Here is a 25773-nt window from a genome sequence, read left to right as displayed (position 1 = left end):
ATAATATTTTTGGGTAACATCACGTGAGCAAGGGTTATGATTATAGTGTGAGTCATAGTATTAGAATATATGATATTAGAGGTATATTTTTAATTTGGATGCATTCTTCATATTCTCCATACATATATAGAGACTATATTTGTTGTAGTCGTTCTGAATGTTCTCTTACAGTTTTTATTGTTATGTATAAATACACCAAAGTTGATGTGAAACCTCCTCAGCAGTAAAATGAAATCACATACATGCAACATCTGAAAGCTATAAGCAGTTGTGGAATGTCACAAACTAAACCATTTTTAAGTTACTTGCACTTTACTTACTTCTAATCCACTATACTTTAAAAGAAGAGTGTATTTTTAACTTCTTCTCCTTTTTTTTTCAAAAGTTATCTTTACCAGTTGCTCACCTTGTGTATAAAGATTTCACAGTCTCAGGTCAATTTCAACTTAATCATAAAATATGGTGCCTTCCTAGGTGAGACTACAGGTATCAGAATCACAATCAGAAATACTTCATAGATCCCTAGATCACGTTACAGTTGCTCTTATATATCAACATAAAGAAATTATAATGTATGATTAAAATATGTACATTATGCTACAATATAAGACAACATGTAGAGAGAAAATTGAAAAATAAGGATTACAAAAAATATGTACAAATATGTGCATCATATATTACAATATATAACCACAGTGCATATAAAAATAAAATTTAAAAAAAATGTTGAGAAATTGATCTATAAGTGTGTTAAATATAAATATACAAATAGTATAAATAATGAATAAATAGGAAAATTATTTGGAATATAAATATATATAATTAGCTATAGCTATGTCAAACCATTAAATGTGTATACATTGAAGTGTCAGTAATAATAATGTAATCATAACATAGCTATATAAATATTGATGAGTACTCCTTACACTGTGACATTTTTAGTTATCCCACCACTATGGATGAGATTTTTATGAAACACGTGGAAACTCTTTTAGTTGCAGAGATTTATATCATTGTCGGAAAATATAAAGCCATAAACATACACACTATAAAATAAATTTAGCACAGATATCTGTTGAGGCGGAAACACGTATGTAGGTCTACCCCGGTCCCTCCCCTACAGCTGATTGGCTGTATTTGGGGGGCTGTGCTGCGCATGTCTGTTGTTTCATTGGACCGAGGAAACGCCATTAATGTACGTACTACAACGTCACACGTAAGGTCAAGAGGAAAGAAGCATGGCCGCTGTGTTGAGAGGGTCTCGGTACCTAGTTGGAAGGTGTTGCAAGCATGTTGACTTTGCATTTGGTAAGGAGAACAAACTGACACCGTGTGCGCGCTGTGCACGTCGCTTTGCTAACTTGAGAAGCTCGTGTTGTTAGTCGAAGGCTTCTCGTGACATGAAAACACTACTTTTGCTCTACATGTTGTGAGAGAAGTTTGAGTGAATTCTTGCTAGTAGACTGGGTTTAGCTTCAGCTTTTGCTGCTGCAGGGGCTTCAGGCAACTATTTAACTGGCCAAGGAGCTTTTCTTTTAAGTTACGTCGTGTTTGCGTGCCGAAGCTACGTGCTAACAGCCAATGCTCGTCTACAACATTTCAAAACGGTGAATGGTGGGAACTGTCGACATATGCTTTTGTGTCCTGCTGTGTCCCCGTATCTTTATTTAAGGCACATTATGTAATCAGTCACCGCACACTTTGGCAAGTCAGTTATTTGTATAAAGATGGAGGTGGCTCTCTGCAGAGGGTTTCAACACAGGCACCATGTTCTGTTTTAAAAATAAAACTTTAATACATTTTGTGCTTTTTCAGTTTGCACGCAATGCATTATCATTTAGATCATCTTTGGTTTAGATGCAGTATTGTGGGAACAAATGTTAGTAAAACAACCTTACAGGATACATCTCCTCTGTTATTAGTAAAAAGACAGTTTTAAAAGTTATTTCTTTGACTCATTTCTGTGAACTTAAAATGAAATGCTTGTCTTTTATAAGAATGTTCTGTTATCAAGGCTTGGTACAATTAGATTAGATGACTTTGGACTGAAGGGCGATTAGATTGGGATTTCATACCTACATGAAATTTAAGCATGTTAATACATTTCATCGAATCACAGTTTTACATTACCTTTACTGTTAATTTTCTACAAAATAAAAATTAAGATATTCCATTCATGACGTCAGGGGAAACAAGGCATCAAATGTAAAGACAAGCACACAAGAATTTTTGTCCTTGAATGTATGATAAGGATATTTATCATTGATCCATGGCCGGTATTGCAGTCTCCACAAGGTCTATGGCCTCCAAGACACCGGTGGGGTTTGTTGGTCTTGGCAACATGGGTAACCCAATGGCAAAGAATTTGCTGAAGCACGGATACCCAGTCATTGCTACCGATGTGTTCCCGGAGTCCTGCAAGGAAGTGCAAGAGCTGGGCGCTCAGGTGAGAGTGTAAAATATACAGAAGTCTTTTATATTTGATTCAGTTTTCACCTGTTTGTTCTCCTCTCATCCTGTGGTTGTGTGTGTTTTCTCAGATTGTGGATAATCCTGCTGATGTAGCAGACAAAGCTGACCGCATCATCACCATGCTCCCCTCTAGTCCAAATGTAGTAGATGTGTACACCGGACCCAATGGCATTCTCAAGTATGCTTTTATTTCTCTTTTAATACATGAATAAAAACCTCATGGATTTAAGTTGGATTCTAAATCATGTCGTTCTCTCAACAGAAAGGTGAAGAAAGGCTCCCTGCTCATTGACTCCAGCACCATTGACCCATCTGTGTCGAAAGAGATGGCTGCTGCTGCTGAGAAGATGGGGGCAGTTTTTATGGATGCACCTGTATCAGGAGGTACATTTTACATATTTAATCACGATATAGGTTGGATAATATCTTGTGCAATTCACTGTCTAATCTTGAAATGCACTCCGTTGTCAGGTTATCGGGTAGCCTTTACAAAGCCTAATAAATCCCTCTTCACAAAGGTAATAATGTTTAGTTTTGGTTGAAACTATTTTAGAGAGGTGTTGATTCCACTTTGCTGGCTATTGTGGAGCTGCGAACTGTATTGCATTAAACTGAAAGATGTCTCAAGTCAGCTCCCACTGAAATAAATGGGTGGGGGTTTCTTTAGACTGGCAACTGAGTGTATAGTTTAAAACTTTTTGAGAACATGCTTTATCTGTTGAATGGATTATTACCTTTTGTTGTTCAGAAAAAAATAATTCCAACCAATCCAGCACTCCTGTAATCCTACATTATTGCAAGGCTGCAACAGGCAATTGTTTTAATTATCAGTTAATCAATCACCTATTCTCCTGTTTAATTGTATGGTCTATAGAATGTCAGTAAATAACTAGATACACCTATCGTAGGTGAAACAGTAGCTCACCGGGTTGGGCACATACCATTAAGGCTGAGTTCTTACAGCTACAGCACAGGTTTGAGTCAGTTTCACTGCTGCAGGTCTTCTCCTCTCCCCCTTACTTTCACGTCCTTCTCACTAGTATTATAAGGCATAAAAATGCCATAAAAATGTCTTCCAAAAAAACCATCACAAGCTCCTGGTGCCCATTGTGACCTTGTTCTTGATCTTGTTTTGCCAAGATACTTAGCTTACTATCACAGAAGTCTGAAAAAGCTGAAAATATTAAAATTTGAACATGATTTTCTTGTCATTTCTGCTTCAAAGGTTATTCAGATGATTAATCAGTTATCACAGTAGTTGCAGATTTATTTTCTATTGCTCGACCAACCAACTAGGTGTTTTAGTTCTACATTATTTGAAAGGAAGTTTCAATTACAATTGTTTGATGCTGATACCAGTATCAGTAACACCGCCCTAAATGCTGGACCGGGGATTTGCAAGTACACAAGTCTATGCACTGATCATATACCATGTGTTTTACTGATAAACTTTAAAGTGCTTTCTAAACTGAATGAAACAGCAATTTTCCCATAAATCCATGCACAGCAGCTCTAAAACTGTAGCATACACAGCAGGTGGTGCCGTGCAGCATTATAGCAGCTACTGTTTTAGAGTGTCAAAGAAGAATTCATTTCTGGTTTTAAAAAAAGTGTAAGGTTAGCCATCGGTAAAATGTCAAACTAGATAATAACAGAACGTTCTTTTCTATATATATATATATATATATGTGTGTATGTATATATATATATATATATATAGAGAGAGAGAGAGAGAGAGAGAGAGAGAGAGAGAGATATGAATGAGTTCAGGCATCAGAATTGTTACTGGGAAGGAAAGATAGTATCGAAACATCTCTAGTTTCAACTATCTACCTGGTGTGATCATGAGCTCTGATATGTATTACAGTGTATGTATTGTATGTGTGGAATGCAGGGAAGGGACTCTTGCTCTCGGGGCAACATACTAACTGAAGTCACCAGCTGCTTTAATGTTATGTCATGTTGAACTGTGAATAGACATTGGCATTTCAGCACTTTTTTTTGTTGGTGACAACTTAGCTACGTCACAGTTAATAAAGAACACCGACAGTATCAGGCAGAAAAGGAGGAGGAAGAGGAGCTCCTGCCTGCACACACGTTACAAGCTGTAACGTGTGTGCTCTCTGACTTTCACGGGGGTCCACGCAGAAACACAGTTTGTTTGAACTTGGCCTCGTCCACGTCAGGACGGCCACTTTATTTGAATTGATTCTGGTCCATTTTATAGCCTGGGCCTAAAGATTAGTAATGATTTATATGCTTCCGTCCTGTGGTAGTGCACATGGATTAAAGTTGTCCAGCTTTCCGCCTTGAACTTGTGCCTTTGTGTGTGGGGCCGGCTGGTTAACCGGTGCAAACCTGAAGTGTATGTCATACTTTGATATATCACGTCAATCACCTAAATGAAACTTTTTTTGAACATCTCCAGTGGTTAGATGGAAATCAAAAGAAGTGCAGTGGCATGTTGGTGACTGTTTAATCTAGCGTGGTTAAAGTTTAGACATAAAAGCACACATGGTGGTGGGGATGTAATTGAGTCAGCATGTGTCTGACAGTTTCTTTGTGTGAAAAAACATAAAGATCAGATGAGATAAGGGCCATCTTTCATTTTTCCTCAGACTGGAATTCTTATCTTAAAAGAGTAGAGGTCTGAAATAACATAACTACAGACTGATAAACAGGTGCTGTGTGTGTGATCATTCCCTGGAGGATTATATGACATCTCCAATAGGGAGTGACTACGCAGTCTTCTAGTAGACCGTCCTGGACAACAATTGGATTACGTTTGACAAAAAAATGCATGTGTTTAATTTATTTATTTTATTTTTTTTCCCCAAAATACTGTTGAGTAAACAACAGTGCTTCTCAGGTCTCTGACTTTAGATGCATGAGTGAAGCATTTGCATTTGAAAGCAACAGGCACAGTTGAAAGGAATTCCTCCACAAACCTGCTTTCTGACAGCTTCAGTATTTTCACCAAGGGGCGTGTTACATAAACATTGATGGTCCCACTCCAGAGAGAAATATACCTTTTGTCATCTGTCAACCACAGATGGGATATTTTCGACAGGTCTTACTGGTTTTTGTGCTATGAGGACATGCTGTAACTTGTTTTCCAGTCGCTTCAGAAATTAAAGAGTCGATGTAAAGAATTACGATTATCAATTATAAATTCAATAATATGAAGTTGTTAAAAAATACAGTACAGGCCAAAAGTTTGGACACACCTTCTCATTCAATGCGTTTTCTTTATTTTCATGACTATTTACATTGTAGATTCTCACTGAAGGCATCAAAACTATGAATGAACACATGTGGAGTTATGTACTTAACAAAAAAAGGTGAAATAACTGAAAACATGTTTTATATTCTAGTTTATTCAAAATAGCCACCCTTTGCTCTGATTACTGCTTTGCACACTCTTGGCATTCTCTCCATGAGCTTCAAGAGGTAGTCACCTGAAATGGTTTTCCAACAGTCTTGAAGGAGTTCCCAGAGGTGTTTAGCACTTGTTGGCCCCTTTGCCTTCACTCTGCGGTCCAGCTCACCCCAAACCATCTCGATTGGGTTCAGGTCCGGTGACTGTGGAGGCCAGGTCATCTGCCGCAGCACTCCATCACTCTCCTTCTTGGTCAAATAGCCCTTACACAGCCTGGAGGTGTGTTTGGGGTCATTGTCCTGTTGAAAAATAAATGATCGTCCAACTAAACGCAAACCGGATGGGATGGCATGTCGCTGCAGGATGCTGTGGTAGCCATGCTGGTTCAGTGTGCCTTCAATTTTGAATAAATCCCCAACAGTGTCACCAACAAAACACCCCCACACCCCCACACCTCCTCCTCCATGCTTCACAGTGGGAACCAGGCATGTGGAATCCATCCGTTCACCTTTTCTGCATCTCACAAAGACACGGCGGTTGGAACCAAAGATCTCAAATTTGGACTCATCAGACCAAAGCACAGATTTCCACTGGTCTAATGTCCACTCCTTGTGTTTCTTGGCCCAAACAAATCTCTTCTGCTTGTTGCCTCTCCTTAGCAGTGGTTTCCTAGCAGCTATTTGACCATGAAGGCCTGATTCGCGCAGTCTCCTCTTAACAGTTGTTCTAGAGATGGGTCTGCTGCTAGAACTCTGTGTGGCATTCATCTGGTCTCTGATCTGAGCTGCTGTTAACTTGCGATTTCTGAGGCTGGTGACTCGGATGAACTTATCCTCAGAAGCAGAGGTGACTCTTGGTCTTCCTTTCCTGGGTTGGTCCTCATGTGTGCCAGTTTCCGTGTAGCGCTTGATGGTTTTGCGACTCCACTTGGGGACACATTTAAAGTTTTTGCAATTTTCCGGACTGACTGACCTTCATTTCTTAAAGTAATGATGGCCACTCGTTTTTCTTTAGTTAGCTGATTGGTTCTTGCCATAATATGAATTTTAACAGTTGTCCAATAGGGCTGTCGGCTGTGTATTAACCTGACTTCTGCACAACACAACTGATGGTCCCAACCCCATTGATAAAGCAAGAAATTCCACTAATTAACCCTGATAAGGCACACCTGTGAAGTGGAAACCATTTCAGGTGACTACCTCTTGAAGCTCATGGAGAGAATGCCAAGAGTGTGCAAAGCAGTAATCAGAGCAAAGGGTGGCTATTTTGAAGAAACTAGAATATAAAACATGTTTTCAGTTATTTCACCTTTTTTGTTAAGTACATAACTCCACATGTGTTCATTCATAGTTTTGATGCCTTCAGTGAGAATCTACAATGTAAATAGTCATGAAAATAAAGAAAACGCATTGAATGAGAAGGTGTGTCCAAACTTTTGGCCTGTATTGTATGTTGTACAAGAATGACACGTTGTTCACTGTCACAATCAGCATTCACTGTTATGCAGATTTCTCATCTTGATTCTCCAAGACTACATGTCTGTGAGAAGAAGTTAAAGTTGCTGCACTACTTCAAAATGTCGTCGTTGTGCATGGCAGAATTCTCTTTACTCTGTATGAATTTTGGAGTCATTACCTATGCGTTATTTCTCAGCTTGACTGTTGTAGCTCCCACCTGTCTCCAGCAGCTCAGTCGTTAAAGACTCCAGTTAGTACAAAATACTGTTGGCAGTCGTCTTGTGAGGACCAAGAAGGGGGAAACCTATAACACCCATCTTGGCTTCTCTCCATCAGCTTCCTGTAAACTTTAGTATTAATTATTAGACTATGTTGGTTAATTTCTTGGCACCCATGTGGCTTGCACCTGGTAATGCTTCATTACTGAGAATTTAACCCCATGTGAACCTGAACACACTGTCAAATGTACAAATGGTTCCAAGAGTGGCTGTTTATAAAACTAAGCGAGGGCTGACAAACTTTTTCCGAGTGTCCCAAAGCTTTGGACTGACTTGGAATGGACAGTGAGAACAGACGACATAAGTTATTGTCCGTGTCCAGATCTTTTTTTTAAAAAAGACATTTTTACAGACTTGTTTTTTAGTGTAGCATTTAACCTTGGTTGCTGTACTGTTTTCTCATTTGTATCACCTTTTATATGAGGTACATTGTTGTTCGGTTTTGATTCATTGGTCCCCTGCGTTTACAGTGAGTCAGTCATTGTAGTTCCAAACTATTACAGCAAAGGGACACATTATTTTCACCCCAAAAGCATGTCCATTAATCAATCATTTTGGGCTATGCTTGAGACCTTTATAAATATATCTTATAGCCACAGAGTGTTCTTTTGAAGTTTTTTTTTTTCCTCTGGATTTATTTCTTATTAGAGTCAGTATTACAGAGATGCAGAGCTGACAGGAAGTGAGTAGAGAGAGATGGGAAACAACGTGCAACAAAGGCTCATAAACATTAATTAACTGTCTCCCCATCCCACTGAAAATATGTTGGTTGTGCTGCACCTCTGTGTTCCAAAGAAAGCTTTGTCAATCAGGACACCAAAGGGTACTGAGATATATGGACCCATATGGCTGTTGTCAGACAACAAAACAGTTCATCATCATCTCTCTGTCTTTGGAGAAGTTTGATGGGTCTTCCATGCTGTTTTACCGTGAACATCAGTGATACGTGTCAAAAGAATTTTATTTTTTAGTTACGACATGAAAAAAATCTCCTAATTGCCAACATCAGCCACAAAGTAGCTGCTATTCAGCTACTCTAAGAAGGCTGTAATTAACAATAACTACTTTCAGCACATTCATATAATTGCCTTTATTTTCCTTTTCATCACTGCATTTGAACCGATGATCGCTACATCCATACATCTCTGCATGTTTGCACGTGGTTCATTGTACATAAGCACAATTTTGCATTCCCAGGTGTGGGTGCTGCCAGTTCGGGTAAACTGACTTTTATGGTTGGAGGAGCAGAGGAGGAATTTACTGCAGCCAAAGAACTGCTCACCTGCATGGGAGCTAATGTGGTGTACTGCGGTCAGGTTGGAACTGGACAGGTATGGGCAGATATTTCATATTTTCCGGGAATTGTTGCAATGCATTCATCATTTAGATAAAGTTCTATTGTTATTTTCATGTGTTTAAGTTTCATGAGTGAAGATAGCAGATGAATGAGAGTTTTTGATAAGATTTAAAAAATGTAAGATGACGTTCAGGATATTGAAATCTAAAATACTTGTGATCTTGTTACAGGCTGCTAAAATCTGCAACAACATGCTTCTGGCCATTGGAATGATTGGGACCTCAGAGACGATGAACTTGGGAATCAGGTGAATCTTATCTTGGTTACAAATAATAGCACATGCAGTCAATTTAAATCACAGCAGCATGTGCAGCAGCAGTACACTTTGTGTAAATAACAAGGGATTTGTCTTCACTCACAGACTCGGTCTTGATCCTAAGCTGTTGGCCCAGATCCTAAACATGAGTTCAGGTCGGTGCTGGTCCAGTGACACCTACAACCCTGTGCCTGGAGTCATGGAGGGCGTCCCCTCTGGGAATAACTACCAGGGAGGCTTTGGCACCCAGCTGATGGCTAAGGTTAGTTTAATGACCTGTTGCACTGTACTACATTCACTCTCCTAATCATAGAATTACAATTGAGCATTTGGGTTTCCACAAACATTTCATCTTTAGGTTTCTACATGTTGACCTTGTTATTATGACATATGTTAGGAAAAAAAATTATACTGGTGTAGAAAAATACCATACACTTTAGTATTGCAATGTTTTTTTTTTTAATACTGTATCAATTGTGAAAAATACTACTGATTTTTAATGATGATTTTAATGAAGTTTACATGAAAAGAATTTGAGGTAGTGATATATTTTGTTTTGTGTTTAAACCCCTGACTGTTAGATAGCTGTGTTATAATCTTTCTTCAGAAATTTGACTCTTCCACTCAAACGTTACAGCATATGGCTAGCATGTTACAGGGTATGCTATGAATACAAATATAAAAAAGTAATGTTTTTTTCTCAGAGTGTACACATACAGCGGTGTGATCTTCATACTGTGATAGTTTTCCTAAAATTAGATTTAATAAAATGGCAGTATATCGCCTTGTTTACAGTATCACAATATATTGAATTGTAACTCTTGTATCGTGATATGTATCGTATCGCCACATTCTTGCACATACATAACTAATATTTTGTGGCTGTAATAGTTTTGTTTCCTCTAATTATTGTTGAGAAACCATTTGTTTTCTATTAGCCCCAATTTTTGGAACATAAAGATACACGTATGTATTTATGTTTGGATTTAAGTGGATTGTTGTGATTCGTATACTGTATATGTAGCAGAGTTAGTCGGAAACTAATTTCTCCGCCATATGTTGTGCATGTGACAGGGATTTAAGAGACAGTGTTGGGAAAAAAAATTCTATCTTAGGTCACACCACTTAAAATGATGCAGTGAACTACTCAGCAGTAGTTTACATCCCTCTTAAAAGGTAATCAAGCCCATATTATTGCAACATAAAGAAAAATTCTCTGTGGTGGGTGGAATGGTGGTTTTGGTTTTAGAGTTTTAATTTTCAGCTTTGTTGGTTTTCTAATGTATGTTTGCTTTTCTTTTTTTCAGGACCTAGGCCTCGCGCAGAACACAGCCACTAACACAAAGACTCCTGTCCCCCTCGGCTCCTTAGCCCATCAGATCTACCGTATGATGTGCGCACGCGGTTATGCTACTAAAGATTTCTCCTCCGTGTTCCAGTTCCTGCGTGAGGAGGAGGGCCAGTAATGTCAGCCTCCACCCCGTCCACAGCCTTGCCAGGCCTGGCCCTGCACAGGACTAACGTAGGGTAGTTAGGGTGCATTTTGCCCCCGAGGACTTTCTTTTTCAAAGTCGTGAAAGACATGAAGCCAAGAGAGCTCCAACACAGCGTGACAGATCATGTGAGCACTTCTCTCCTATTGGAAATCATGTTTCCTGTGTGATCTAGCCTTTTAATATGCAACACTCCCTTCAGTTTTAGAAGCCAGTGAACTGTCAGATATATGGAGGATCCAAGAGATTAGTGGACTGTCACGCAGTGGCAGCTCTGCACATCTTACAACTTATAATGCAAAGAGTCTGGTGGGAATCTGTGGTGTTAATTACTCATTCACTCTGTTTCAAACACAGTTTAGTCTCCACATATTTATCTATAGTTTGTGATCATTTCTTTATGTTGCTGTCTTTTTCTTTTCATGAGGGGGTTACTTCTCTTCACAATGGAAATGTTACTTTGGGGTAAGAGTGTCATATCATATCCTGTTAGGAAATAAAGACAAACTGTGATGTCTTCAACTTTGTGAACTATTAATTTACACCTTCCCTTAAATTTCATTCACTTTTCCTTTCTGGATTTGGATGTTAACAAAGTAAACTTAAAATATTAACAGATTTTTATTAAACCAACCTTGTTGAGTATTTGCTGCAGATTTGTTGTGGTGATGACATTTATTCTGGTTTTGTTGGAATAACTCGTTGATCCAACAAGCACAGCTCAAATAAGTGAATTCAGGCAGTCCACAAACTTGCAAGCAAATGCAGCCAAACCTTACACACAGAGGATGAAGGATACTTTTTCTCACGATGAAAATGGCAATTTAAATTCTAAATGCCTGGACACGCCATGCACAATGTTCCCTCCATGGCTGAGCGCTTGTAAATTAAATAGCTCCCAAATGTTCTAGTTTGCATCGTGTTTCCCACTGATTCAGAAGTCACGATGAAACGTTGAACAAAGCTTGGCTGCAGAGCAGATGCAGCGGCGGGAAGAGAAACACGGCGCCGAAGCTGCGCCTGTTGTTCCAAAACGAAAAGGACGCATCAAACTTTTTCTGAGTTAGAAATAAATTATCCAGCACAAGCTCCCCGCTAATGAAGATGTGGATATTTATTATCGCCTGCTCCCTATAGCCATGGAAGAAATCTGTGACTGCTGCATCACGCATCCAGCCTCAGTAATTTTTACTGATGTGTGGACCTCCTTTCTATCCCCACTTAGGCCAGACCAGGAGGGCGGCATGTTTCTGATCTAGTTGCCAAGAGCCACTGAGGGGCCAAGGTGCCATAGGTCATGCGATCACAAGACAAACCCATAAAAAGTCCATTAAGCACTGTAGGCTAAGAGCCGTGTTGTCATCTACTTGATAGGTACTGCAAACAGAGCAGCGCTTTGGTCTCAGGCCTCCAGCAGACTGACACACACAGCCTGACATCATCTGCTGCAGCACGCACGTAATCCCCTCGTGCTCGGTCTCTTCAACACTTCTTTATTTTAATGAAATTTGCATTCAGCATCCATTTGTGTTTATTCATAAACTTGGTGTTGACGCAGATTTCTACCATGTGCATAGAGGCCTACGTAGTTTTGGAGCTAGTTACAGGAGTCTACACGCATCAGCAAACAGATGCATATATGTGACTGATAAGTTAATTAGATTTGACGGTGGTGAAAGGTGCGGATGTTGTGTCCTAACAGGGATGACTTAGAAAATGACTTTGCTGTTTTCTTGTTCCAAATTGTTCTCAATCAATACTCTAGCCTGTAGTGCAACAAGTCATTGTTGTCGTCTAAGCAATGTCCGCATGAATTTGACAATAGACCTACAGACCTAGACCCTTAGGCCTGTTGTCAAGTCTGTGTGGTTTTAATTTTAACCTCCTTATCCAATTGAAAGCGTCTTTACACTGCTGTATTACAAAAAAAAGGGGAAAAAAAGAAGAAACAAAATTCTACATTTTAAGGACCCGTAAAACCGCCCTGCGCATATTTATGAGACCCACCGTGCAAGTCAAAACTTGGTCAAAATACAATAATCAACAATCAATTTCACAGGTTAATTTTTATTTATTAAACCCGGCTCTGTTTAGCCGTCATCCGTTAACAGGTAATCTTAAAATCATTTGATTACAGTGAGTCAAAATGTTTTATATTTGAATATTTCCGATTAATTGTAGGGATTTTGTTGTAAATTGGCATCAAAGTTTCCAGTTTCACCAGTTATTTTATAGTCTACTTATTACTGTTTGCATGATAAAATGTAAGAACTGCATTTTATTATTTTTTTTATATGTCCTTACTGCGTCTTTGGCCACCGTCAGTAATAATACCATCTGGGTTATCATGTTAAAGAGTGTGTGTGTGTGTGTGTGTGTGTGTGTGTGTGTGTGTGTGTGTGTGTGTGTGTGTGTATGGACGGCATATTGAAAATAAAATGACGAACGAGTTACGAGAACGAACAAGTTAAATATATCAGCACATACTTTATCACCATCTCAAGACCTAATTTCATTTTACGCATGGATCATCTTTTTGTGTAACTGTCCTATATACCAGTTCCTAGCAGCTGCTTGAGACAGACAGCCGCTCTGATGTGTGAACAACGTGGCTGACATGATCCCTCTCCAGCCAACGCTCACTTTCACTGTCGGTTTCATGCGAAATTTAAAAAAGGCCACTTTCTATCCAAAATGCAGCGGTAAACAAAAAAAGGGCGGTTATCATAACAATGCAATAAAAAACAAATATCAGACACGAACCTCCTCAATAACATAAAACATAATGCTTTTCTCCCTGAGACGTAGACCACTGCTCGGTCTTGCCCACAAGCTCTGAACTTGGGCCATAAAGATTTACAGCCTCAAAAGGTGGGAAAACTCTATTAAAAATAAAAAGGTGCTCAAATTTAGGTGGGTATACATTTCTCTGCGTCTGTGGTCGCACATTAGAAATGTAAACCAAAAATGAACTCTGAGAGTTGAAACAGTATTCAGTTTGACACTAATTTAAACCTTTCCAGTGCACCCACAGCTGAGTGTTTCAGTGCCATACATAGGCTCAACGTAAACATCTTATTTTTATTCTTGCACTACAGACTCGCGAGGGGTTTGTTTGTGTATTGTACGTGTGGCTCGATACCACATTTACGTTTTTAGCTGTGCGTCCTGCAGAAGGAAAACAAGAGCTCTCCATAGAGGCATTTTACGCAGAATAGAAATATGTAGGCACGCTGAGGAAGAGTTTATTTTCCTTTTGGTCACTTTTTCACTCCAGCAGGAGGATTATAATAAACAATCCTCAGCTTTGATTTCGGACATTTGATGCCAATATATTTTTGTCATCGCCGATGTCTGGGATTAAAGAAAGAGAGGAAAACAAGTTTATGTAACTTGTCTTCAAACCGAGCACAGAAACCTCCTCTTCAACATTCAGCGGTGTTTTCTCTTCGGGCTTCCTGGCGTGAAGTGCCTATTTGGCCAGACTGCAACTTTCAACTTGACCTTGGCCTCCAGCCGCGTCTAACCCGTATGAGGAAGAGTGCAGCCAAATGTGGCATACTTTTGGTATTTTAGTGGACACTGAGCGAGTTTCTGCATTTACATGCTGCAGCGCCAATTGTACGGATAATAACATTTATTATGGTTGTTATAATACAGGTTTTAAATGTATCCATAAGGCACTGATCTGTGTTTATTTTCTTTAAAAAAAAATCTGCATGCATAATTGCTTAAAAGCCTCTCTCCTAGCCAGCCGGTCCACTCAGATAATTTGAGAACATGATTGTACACTTTTAAAAAATCTGCAGCGTCTGACTGAAAGCGCATGACAAGGTCCAATCTTTAGATATAAAAGCAACATCATTTTAAATCCACATATCCGAAATAAATATTGCTTTGCGCACAGATATAGAGCTTGTGAAACCGACATGGCACGCGTAATTACGCACCCATTACGCCCTAAAAAACTGCGTAAATCATTTTTCTTTTCAAATATTTTTCTTTCTCACCCCATGTGTTACACAACCCATCACTAAGCATGTTTTGATGACAGTACACGACAGACAGCTTTGCCTCTCCATCCCACTTCCACTCACTTTCAATAGAAAGATTTCAATATAATGTTTGGGAAAAATACCCTCAGGGCTTCTCTGCATAACTTATGTATATGCTGATGTGCTGTACATCTTCACAAATATACAGCTTGATCTGCACTATCTGATGTCTAGACTTTTATCATCTCCTTTGCATATCACGTGTTTGGCCCTGGCCAATAACCTTGCGATCTTTATGTACTCAGGCGTGTTGGTATCGTTACTCTGCCTGAGTCCCTGTCTCTGCTCAGTCGTGGGGATTTTGAAAAAGAGTTGGTCCTCTCGATGTAAGGCATGCTATGACCGCTTCATTACTCCTCCACTCGCACTGGATTGACCCGGTGATGTTTCTCTACGACAACGGCTTGGATGACAGAAGCAAGAACATGGAAGGATTTACTGGAGGCAATTTTGCTGCAAACCAGTGCAGGAATTTGTTAGCGCATCCAACCTCGCTGGCTCCGAGCACCACCTACGCTGCGAGTGAGGTGCCAGTCTCTGGCATGGGGGAGCCTGGCAAACAATGCAGCCCCTGTTCTGCCACTCAGAGCTCGCCCAATGCATCTTTGCCTTATGGATATTTTGGCAGCAGCTATTACCCATGTAGGATGTCACACGGCAGCGTCAAGGCTTGCGCGCAGCCCTCTGGTTATGGCGATAAATACATGGACTCATCGGTCTCTGGTGAGGAGTTCTCGACAAGAGCAAAGGAATTTGCGTTTTATCAGGGCTATTCCTCGGGTCCTTACCAGCCCAGCTACTTGGACGTCCCTGTCGTACCTGCGCTGAGTGCTCCATCTGAGCCAAGACACGAGTCTCTACTGCCTATGGAGCCCTACCAGCCATGGGCCATCACCAATGGTTGGAGTGGTCAAGTTTACTGCACCAAGGAGCAGCCACAGTCAAATCCCCTGTGGAAGTCCTCTTTACAAGGTATGTTTTATGAACACAAGAATATGCAGTGTTCGTGGGAAGGTGCGGTTAAACTTGTGCATGTAAAAAAGAAAACTTTTTTTTAATGTTAATATTTAATAATTCGTCTGAAACAAGAAAATCAAATACAGAAAATGCAAAAAGATTTTCGTTTTCTCTCTGATGCAGCCGAGCAGATTAAAATGTGACACTTTATTTTTGTCCTCCACAGACACTATATCTGGTGGAGACAGCTCTGTGCGCCGTGGGAGAAAGAAGCGTGTGCCATACACCAAGGTGCAGCTCAAAGAACTGGAAAGGGAGTACGCCGCCAATAAATTCATCACCAAAGACAAAAGGAGGAGGATATCCGCGCAGACAAACCTGACAGAGAGACAAGTGACAATCTGGTTTCAGAACCGGCGCGTAAAGGAGAAGAAAGTCGTCAATAAATTCAAGAGCCCCAGTTAGCTCTGGAGACACTGAACCAGGAGGTGAAAAGGGCCTTCATCTTAAAAAAAAACTGTGCTATAATTTATTACATTATGAACGGTTTCTTTGTCGCCAGAGCGGCTCTGTTTTGACCTACACATTTCCTTCCTCACATTTTAATTGGAACCAGTCGATGCGGCCTGTTGACAGAAGATCGGAAATGGTTTGCAACATGTTGACCAAGGCGATTCTGCGAGGGATGCCTGATCTCTTTAAAATATTCACTAAACAATAAGAGATTTAGGCCTTAAAGGCACAAGACACCCGGAGAAATCCTGCGCCTTTATTCCACTTAATCCAACCCTTAAATTAAGATTGAAGCCTCTGGAATAAGTTACAATATTCAGTTACAATATTCGTCTTTAGACAGTGATGCAGTGGGGAGCTAACAAACTGTCACCTTCCGACTGTGATCATCACAATGCAGACAGACTAAAACAAATATTTAATAACAGAAAATGGATTTTGAAAATTATATTTTCAGCACGCTTAAGAGAAAAAACATGTCTCCATACTCTGTCTTTGCAGAGTCAATAATATCTTGGGTGTATACATAATTCAATTATTCAGCTATTCTCCACTCCACAGTTTGGAGGCTTAAAGAGTTTACACTTCATCCTTTCTATTTAAAATAAGCCTATGTTACTCAAACAGCAAGTATCTGACACGTGATCAAACTAGCCTGAGCATTTCAATAGGTTTGCCCACACTGTGTCCACGTCACTGTCTTTTTTTTTTTTTTTTTTTTCCTAAACAGGGTTTGACTCAGAAAAACTCTCCTGTCGAACAGGTTGACCTATGCAATTTCTGTCAAGAACAGTAATCATATTTAAACATGTAAATACTATCTGACTGCAACTATCTATCCTCCCTTTTTTGACTGCAATAGCCAAAGTTTTTTGACAATAAATGTTTGAGAGACGCCATGTGATCTTGTCATTTTCATTCATAGGTCTGTTTTTTTCTTTTACAAATTAGAAACGGATGTTTAATCGATCGAGGATAACCTTTACGAATATTTTCCACGGTAAAATTAGAAATTGCTGTAGTATATTCCCTCCACTGTGAGTGTGTAGAGGCCCACAGGCCTGTGTGAGCTCAGAGTCTCTGTGGGCTTCTACCATTCACAGCTTATGTCTCCATCTAGTGGCGAAGCTCTGTCAGCACAGCGTGTGTCCATAGACTGATGTGTGTATTCTCTCTGCAGAAGCATTTGTTTGAGTATGTTTATGTGTTTTCTAAACATTGCCATTACATATATATTTGTCTTACCTTTTATTTACAAAAATGTTATATTTCAGCTTTGACAGTAAGTTTGGAGCTCAAAACCTTATTGCATTAGTAATAAAATACCTCTGTTTTAGGATATACAAATATTTGGGCGACAGAAAAATTATACTGATATAAAAGTAATGACAGATTTTACACAATATTTAAGTTGAAGCCTTTTTAAATCATGGTACAGTTCAAACACCATCATGATGATGACTTACATCATTTTTTACATATATATATATAGCCTTTTTTTTTCAATACTCATATTGTAGCTGAAGCCTATTTCTTCTTTCTTACTTATAAAATTAGTTAAAAAATTTAAGTGAAAAAAATACCTGCCGGATCACTTTGATTGTATTTATGTTTCATCATGCTTTTACTTTACGCACGTGAAAACTGTTGTCTGATCTTGCACTTTTTATCGACTGCAACCTGAATTTTCGTTGCAAAAATGCCAGTTAAAAAAGTTAGAAAAACATTATCCGATTCATGCTCATACTTGATAATTAATACTCAATCGAAAACGTAAATATTAAAGATGCAGTCTGTTATATTTGTGTAAATTCATCAAGTCCTCGCATGACCTGCTCTTCATGTGTTTTCATTTTGTTCTGATGGTGATTAGATCCATCTCATGTTGGAACAAAAACTTAAAAATCTGCCTTTAAAAGCTGGATTTAAACAAAACCTTATGACATGAGAAATGTGAGAGAGAGAGAGCTCGTGGAGAGGCCTGTTAATCCGCCGTCCAACAACCTCTCATCTTTTACGCACAACTCTTTTCTCAAAATTTGAGTGTTGATATTTAGCCTCCTACCTATAGTTTATTACTGTGGGCTTATTATGACTGTGTTATGGTGTTAAGATGATCCACATGATTTTATCATAATCACATATCGACATGTATACTATCACCTTCTTTCATGTGATTCTCGGACTCCATAAAAACACTGTGCGTAAAATATTTCCTATTTTTCCATCAAATTAAAATCAAACCTGCTGGAGCTGGAGCATCATACTGAGCTCAAACCCGTCCAACTCTAACAGCAGCAGGCAAATTTCTCATCTTGCTCAAGAGCACTTGCAGATTCCTGGTTGTTGATTGACTGGAAAGATATACCTTCTGATACAGATAATGATTTTAGAAAACTGAAATGGTGTCAGCTTTTGGACTGCCGTCACTGTCTCTTTACAGTTTGGGGATGATGGGGATGAAAATATTCTTGCACATTGTTGTGACTGAATCTCTTTAGAAACCCTTTGCATGCGTAATGAGGTGTCCCCTCTGTTGTTCTGTGTCATTGCTCCCCCTAACAGCCAAACAGGTTAATGCACCTCACTCCAAAAATGTCACATAAAACAGGCCTGAACCGTGCTGTATGAATGTGTGACTGCATCGATAATAGCCAAATAACTAATATAGGTATAAAATACTTAATACAACCATAATCTAATAATAAACACTTGAACATTTTCACTTAAATTTAATCAATTTTCAAGGAGGAAACTGGAGCCAAGACGATTTTCTTGTTGAAACAGGCTTATCTGATAAAACTGATGAATCATTTTCATCTTCTGTGCGTAATGCTTGTGTGTGTGTGTGTGTGTGTGTGTGTGTGTGTGTGTGTGTGTGTGTGTGTGTGTGTGTGTGTGTGTGTTTGGGGGGGGGTGGGTGGTGTTGGACGTTGTGCAGTGAACTTCAGACAAAAGGGAAAATCTTTATTTATGATTTAACTCTTTTATACACTCGAAGGGAGAATGAAATAAAGGAAAAATCCAAATATTTCCTAAGCAAACAAATTATTCCGAACACTGATGGGATGGAGTTAGCATTGACACAATGGCAGCTGAATATTTTTCCTACCAAAAAGCACAATGCATGAGCACATTTGACTCTGGATGAGAATTTTGTGTAAATTTAAATTAGTCTTGGGCCACTGCAGCAATTTATTTAAATTTTTCCCCACCTTTGATGCATCACACCGCGCTTTGCAAGTGTACTTTACAGCTATTACCGAGATGACAGGCTACAAATCTGCATTTATCAATATCACATACTAACAACAGACATTCACACTTAAAAGTGCAGACAGTTGGACAGGAAGTGATGGATGCGTCTTTAATATGAGCCCACTTTATTTTAGACCTGCTGCCTTTTTGCAGTCTTATCACATCTGCTCGACAGCCACACACTCGTGGATGAATGCGAGGTTGAATTTGTGAATCCAGAAAGTTTTATTAGGTTTTTAAGTTGTTGTGTTTTACAGCAGCCTCAGCTGTAAACCCCCCCAACAGTCCACTGCTTCCGGAGAAGCCTCCCCTCCCCAGAGGTGCTGTCAGGCTGCATCTTTTTCTCTTCTCTTCTCACTTTCTTTATACCTTGATGACTTCAAATGTGCAACCATTTTCTGGTGTCTGTTGTGTGTTCAGATTTAATTATCGTCCTTCATCTGGTCGTTAAATATGTCCTTCTTTTTCACCATAGTTCACTTTAAATAATCCGAACCAGGTTTTCGTGTTTATTGCTTTAGAAATCATTAGATCTGGCATGACAGGGATTGGCTGATACACAGAAAAATAGTTTTATCTTAACTACATCGGATCAACGTCTTGGATCATTTTTGTTTTTCAAAATTCTATTGTCTTCCAAATCATCATGTTTCAGTCATTTTTAAATAAATACTCCGTCTTCAAGGCTTCATTTTTAATGCGAACAAAGTTGTACTGAAAGAATCTTGGGGAAAAAAGTTTTATTTTGAGTAATAAATCTTTTAGCAGTATTGCCTCCTCTTTTAAACGCTTTCACATCATCATAAATATCCAAACACTGGGGGGATTTAGACATTGTTTGTTTGGTTTCCTCTTTAAATGCATAATCCCTGATCCACATGTAAACACAGACCACCACAATCCTCAACACTCGATAGAAACCTGCTATCACTCTCATTTTAATTTACAACCCCTTTAATACACACACAAAATACATTTAAATTAAAGCTGTTTTTATTTTATTTTTTATTCACACCAGCAATGATTACAAACATCAGAATAAGTTGAAATAAAATGCCCATTTTCCAGCTATTGCTCAAATTCTATAAATGTACTTGTAATTTATTTAGCGCAAACATCCCAAATGGAGCATTTAAACTGTGAATCTTAACCGGCACATTTTTTCTGAATAGTATAAAACGGCTCTTTGTGAAATGGTCTGAGGAACCGGGGAAGGCAGGAGGCGCACACAGATTTCAAGGCAGTTAAGTTAAACCACATTCCTCCTGAAGTGTCGAAGGAAATTTCAGGGAAACCAAGAAAACTGCTTTTATTTTTAAAATCCCCTGAAGCTTCCTCCTCACACAGCCACATCACCCACCACTGACTGCTACATCTTAAACGTATTTTTACACATCCAGCTTTTGCATTTTCTGCCACACTGAGATAAATATCACATGTAAATATTCTTCTGCAGAAGAATAAATGTGTGATAAAGACCTACAGGGGGCTTGTGCTGCAGGCATTAGGCCACATGTTTGTTTTTTTCATCTCCCCCTCCAACTTTATTGCATCTGAACCCTTGAAGGCAACTCAGACACGTCAACCAGCCTTGACTTTCATGTGATCGTCTAAGCAGTGTGATATAATGATACCAGGAAAATCTTTTGGTAAAAATAAATTGGTTTTAGTAGGCTAACACTTTTTATTCAAAATATTAACCCATCGTTTAAGGTGACATTTAAAAAAAATCTTACTTTGCAAAAATAGTAATTCTGTACAGTTAAGCTAAAGTGGATCTATGGAAAAAGAGAAATTTAAATTTTATGGAAATGCGTTTTTGCGCATTTGTTTTCCTAATTATGAAAGCCGGCTGGAGGTCAAGGTTTACCATCTTTTTGTTTACACACACATCCGACGTGCGCACTAGCCACGAGATACTAATGAAACCACTCTTACTTATATTACTATGTTAATACGCATCATACTGGCTCGGGATAAACAGTGTTGCCAAATAATTTCGTGGTTAAGGCTGTTGAAAACTGTGCTGTGAGAATTAAAAAAAGAGAGGTTTAATGTGTCAAACGGGGCCACTCCTGCAGCCTGACGCTGCGCAGGAGAGGCTGAAAAGAATCAAAATGGGAATTATGGTCTAAATTATCATATAAGACTATTCTAATCGCCAAATGAATAACAGTTTCACCGTTGAAGTCAAACAGCAAACCACCTGGAGTGAATGAAATATTGCGCAGTCTCCTAATGCTTCCCTGCACACGACAAATTCACAGGCTTTGATGTATGAAAAAGTGAATTTGGACTAAATTCCAAAATTGGCTGCATAACAGGATTAGTGATATGTGACACATGTGCCCACTTACTGAGCAGTGATGACAAATGAAAATGGATTGGAGTGTGGGAAATAGCCCGTGTCCAAAGGTTTATATTGGGCGTTGCAAAGAGAGAACATGCAGGCGATGCAAAGGCTGGAGCCCCTTTGATAATACCTTCATTATTAGAAGCCTATAAACAACATCTGTATGTTTATATTAAATGTTAAGGATGCTTTGCCGTGACTGTGTGTATATACATCAGCTGATTAGCCTCATATGAACTTCATTCAGGCTGCTTCTGGTCCGTTTATCAACTTTTACGCGTAAAAACAGACAAATCCAGCACGCACTTAAACATAAATTTGGGCATATAGTGACTTCTGCAACAGAGTCGTGCTGGCATGCTGCAATGATCCTGAAAATACTGGTCCAAACAAACATATAGCAGCCATAAGACAGATAACCAAGCGTGACTTTACAGGCCTTTGTCTTTCTGTCCCTGCGTGCCAAACTGGAGTGATGCCTGACAAAAGTGCAGCATGGCTCGCATTGCTCCGCCACTCGAATCTATATATAGCTAAAGAAGCTATGTTATATTCACACAGAGAGACGACGAAGTCATACCTGCCATTTGCTCAACCGTGAAGTCGTTTTAAAATAGATCAAATTAACTGAAATAGCATCCAGAATAATTGACGCATGTGCGTAACGGGCCTTAATTATGACGCGCAATTTCAAACTCAACACGTTCTCAGTTTTAGCTCATTAAATGTTGTGCCATGACGATTAAGCCTCACATAGCAAAGTCTAAATCGCGTCGCCATGGTCTAAAAATGTTTCCCTCCTTAAAATGCTTCAGACGTCTGAGGTTAAGGTGAAGGTGAGGGTTATAGGTTTAGAAACGAACCTAAAGGTACAAATTGGCAGGTTAAACAGCTTGGCGTGAAACTGGATATAATGCTCTGTTTTGGTCTGCCTTGTAATTTGGTAATTTAACGATTTCAGTCCACAGCCAGATAGAAGTAACCCCACATAAGATCTACAATGAAAGAGAGCCCGTTTTTAAAATATCCAAAATAGCCTAAATTGTGTCTGAACAAAATTCCCTCTCAGTATTTTTCCTTCCCCATACAGCCAAAGGTCTACTTTATAAACTCATTGACTCATATAGGCTACACACTGAGGCGTAGGCTATCTGTCATTTTGTGCCAGTGGTCACATGGCTTTGGCCCTCAGGAATGGATAGAGATGGATCCCCACGTCAGCTTGTACGTCTAAGGATTTCTGCTCCACCAGTCTGCCTCAAAGTGACTGGAGCGCAGCGCCGCGGAGGAACTATGCGAGGATTATTATAGGACGTTTCCACCAGCAGAATATGGATTTTGATGAGCGGATCTCTGGCTCTAATATGTATTTACCGAGTTGCACTTACTACGTCTCCGGAGCAGACTTCTCGGGTCTCCCTCATTATTTAACCCAGAGCCAGTCCTCTTGCCCCATGACATACCCCTATCAGTCCTCAGCGCTGCCACAGGTCCCGTCCGTGAGAGATGTGGCTTTCAGGGACTATGGGATTGATACTTCCAGTAAATGGCACCACAGCAGGGGGAGCCTGTCACACTGCTACCCCGATGACATCGTGCACAGGGACGGCTGGACGAGCCCGACCTCACGGGGGGGAGAGGTCCTGGTGAAAGGCAGCTCCAGCGCCAGCCACTCCTCCAGCTCCTCCAACCCGACGCCCGGCTTCTATGGCAGCGTTGGCAGGAACGGCGTCCTGCCACAGGCGTTCGACCAGTTCTTCGACACCGCCTACGGGAGCGCAGAGAGCAGCACAACGCCGACAGCACAAGCGTCAGACGCGGACAGACACGCAGCCAAAACAAGCCCCGCTCCGGCTCACCCGGGCTCGGACACGGCGGAGAGCTGCAGCCCCAAGTCGTCCTCCGGCCACAGCGAGGAGAAACAGAGCAAAAGCAGCAGTGAGTAGCCCCACTGAATGCAAGAAGGAGAAAAATCTAACGCGTTGCTCTTAAAGCTTTTTATATGCTGTTTTATAAGCACGTAAGGTTTATGGAGGGCCTGCAGATTTACCCTATAACAAAACTATGTTATAAACGACAAGATCACGTGCTTGGGATTGAAATTGGCCGTGAAGACTTTGGCGTTAAGCTTGTCTTCCAAGATTTCAAACAAGATCTCCACTTTTTTTCCCTGCACATGTGCGCGTAAATATCCTTGCAGTCAGCCTGTGAACTTCATTTATATGACACATGATATTTTCAAATATAAGTGAAATCTAAATATTGTAAATACATCCTAGCCTATGTCTTTCATATTTGCCTTCTTGTTATTACAAGTAACTTGGGCGTCATATTTCTTTTAACATGCGCACTTTTGGATTTATTATGTTTTATTCTGGCTCGACTGAGGAGAGTTGCTGAGGCATTTTAATGCGACTTTGGCGCAGATTTAGGTTTAAACCCTGCGTCTTATTCAAAGATAAATATTTACAAATTCACAGCATATTCGGGGATTAAACTCAACAACTGGTTTTCATGGAATTTGCTCTCCCTGGCGCTAAAACAACAGCTCTTTACGCACAGTGAAATCAAAAGCGGACAATACAAGCATATCACATATACATGATACTCATAACTGTTTGTTTTATAGGCTCACGCCCCCACTCTTAAAAAGCAGCCGGTATGGTTTTTACAGATTTCAGTAAGTTTTCACAACTTCCGACATGCAGTCCCTTCATGCCCAACTTACATGTCCCACTATCAAGTCCAGTCTTTGTTTACAAATCTGGGTCCTGTAGGCCTGAGAGGAGGGCGACACTTGAACTCCAAAGCTCATAGATCACCACCGCAGCTTCAGAGCAGGAAATAGACTCATTATTTCATGTTGCTGCAATGTCTCTATAATATCTAATGTGGTGACCCATGCCTTCTTTTTGTATGTATTTATCTTTCAGGTGGCCAGAGGACGCGCAAGAAGAGATGTCCATATTCAAAGTATCAGATCAGGGAACTGGAGAGGGAATTCTTTTTCAGCGTTTACATCAACAAGGAGAAGCGCATGCAGCTCTCACGGATGCTCAATCTCACAGACCGCCAGGTCAAAATCTGGTTTCAGAACAGGAGGATGAAGGAGAAGAAACTGAACAGAGACCGTTTACAGTACTACACCACAAACCCCCTGCTATAAACACTGAACAAAGACTGTCACTGACATGCAGCCACTCACCCCACTCATCAAGACTACACACGTTACCTGGACGGGATGACGAGTTTTTTAATGTGTCAGACTTCATAAAGAATTCTAATATTTATACACTATTTTGTCATTAAACACCGTTGGCTCTATTATCATTATTATTATTATTATTATTATTATTATTATTATTATTATTATTATTATTATATAGACCTGTTATTCTGTCTGCCCGACCAATCAACAATTTTCCAAATTTTAAAGTGACGTGGTTGCGTGTATGGTTCGCTCACGCGGGAAGCCAAATGTGTCTGAATTCCTTTTGTATAATTTAATAATACACACGGAGATTACTGTAATGCAATTTTTAAATATATATATATATTAATTTTTCCTTAAATTCTTAAGAATATATTTTTTTTTGTTCAAATTTACGCACGCACACGCAACTTTTGTGGACAGAAATCTTGAAATCAAACTACTGTTCGTGTTTCATTCTTTCTCTTAAATATTTTAACTTTATTGTACAAATACAACTCCGGTGTCTGTAAATCTGTTTTGTGTGTTTTGGAATTACTATTACTATACTATAAGACAGACCACACCTGACACTGCTGGCGGCTATCAACTGCCCCCCCCCCCAAAAAAAAATACCGCTCAATGCTGCATAGTTATAGAATTGGTCAAAATATAATCTGATATCAGTTCATCCATTTCATGCATTTTAAGTCTGATATTTAGAGATTTTTAACATCTGCGCTTGACCCTCAGTG

At 39.6% G+C, this 25773-nt stretch overlaps 3 protein-coding genes across 3 annotated transcripts; all 3 read left to right on the top strand.

Annotated features, from left to right (window-relative positions):
• Window positions 1-1180: 1180 nt before the first annotated feature.
• On the top strand, window positions 1181-11214 carry hibadhb (3-hydroxyisobutyrate dehydrogenase b). Its single transcript, XM_049584204.1, has 8 exons — window positions 1181-1308; window positions 2286-2446; window positions 2541-2650; window positions 2735-2856; window positions 8784-8917; window positions 9114-9190; window positions 9305-9461; window positions 10507-11214. The coding sequence occupies exons 1-8, from the start codon at window positions 1239-1241 to the stop codon at window positions 10663-10665; spliced, it is 990 nt and encodes a 329-aa protein (XP_049440161.1). The 5' UTR covers window positions 1181-1238; the 3' UTR covers window positions 10666-11214.
• Window positions 11215-15038: 3824 nt separating this feature from the next.
• Window positions 15039-16820, top strand: hoxa13b (homeobox A13b). The gene is made up of 2 exons (XM_049584206.1): window positions 15039-15719; window positions 15931-16820. Exons 1-2 carry the CDS (start codon window positions 15086-15088, stop codon window positions 16167-16169), a joined length of 873 nt encoding a protein of 290 aa, XP_049440163.1. The 5' UTR covers window positions 15039-15085; the 3' UTR covers window positions 16170-16820.
• Window positions 16821-23052: 6232 nt separating this feature from the next.
• On the top strand, window positions 23053-25556 carry hoxa11b (homeobox A11b). Its single transcript, XM_049584207.1, has 2 exons — window positions 23053-23766; window positions 24762-25556. Exons 1-2 carry the CDS (start codon window positions 23160-23162, stop codon window positions 24992-24994), a joined length of 840 nt encoding a protein of 279 aa, XP_049440164.1. The 5' UTR covers window positions 23053-23159; the 3' UTR covers window positions 24995-25556.
• The last annotated feature ends 217 nt before the right edge of the window (window positions 25557-25773 follow it).

This window comes from Epinephelus fuscoguttatus, linkage group LG8 (assembly GCF_011397635.1).
Source record: "Epinephelus fuscoguttatus linkage group LG8, E.fuscoguttatus.final_Chr_v1".
In the NCBI taxonomy this organism is placed as follows: Eukaryota; Metazoa; Chordata; class Actinopteri; order Perciformes; family Serranidae; genus Epinephelus; species Epinephelus fuscoguttatus.
The sequence above is the reverse complement of the archived record's forward strand: the minus strand, read 5'-3'. Positions and strand labels throughout refer to the sequence as shown.

What these genes read in the sequence shown, in the direction of transcription:
- hibadhb (XM_049584204.1), top strand. Translation starts at nt 1,239, where the DNA reads ATGGCCGCTGTGTTGAGAGGGTCTCGGTACCTAGTTGGAAGGTGTTGC. An exon ending in GGATGCACCTGTATCAGGAG is followed by an intron (nt 2,857 to 8,783) that starts GTACATTTTACA and finishes TTGCATTCCCAG; the next exon opens with GTGTGGGTGCTGCCAGTTCG. An exon ending in ACGATGAACTTGGGAATCAG is followed by an intron (nt 9,191 to 9,304) that starts GTGAATCTTATC and finishes CTTCACTCACAG; the next exon opens with ACTCGGTCTTGATCCTAAGC.
- hoxa13b (XM_049584206.1), top strand. Translation starts at nt 15,086, where the DNA reads ATGACCGCTTCATTACTCCTCCACTCGCACTGGATTGACCCGGTGATG. An exon ending in GTGGAAGTCCTCTTTACAAG is followed by an intron (nt 15,720 to 15,930) that starts GTATGTTTTATG and finishes TGTCCTCCACAG; the next exon opens with ACACTATATCTGGTGGAGAC.
- hoxa11b (XM_049584207.1), top strand. Translation starts at nt 23,160, where the DNA reads ATGGATTTTGATGAGCGGATCTCTGGCTCTAATATGTATTTACCGAGT. An exon ending in GAAACAGAGCAAAAGCAGCA is followed by an intron (nt 23,767 to 24,761) that starts GTGAGTAGCCCC and finishes TTTATCTTTCAG; the next exon opens with GTGGCCAGAGGACGCGCAAG.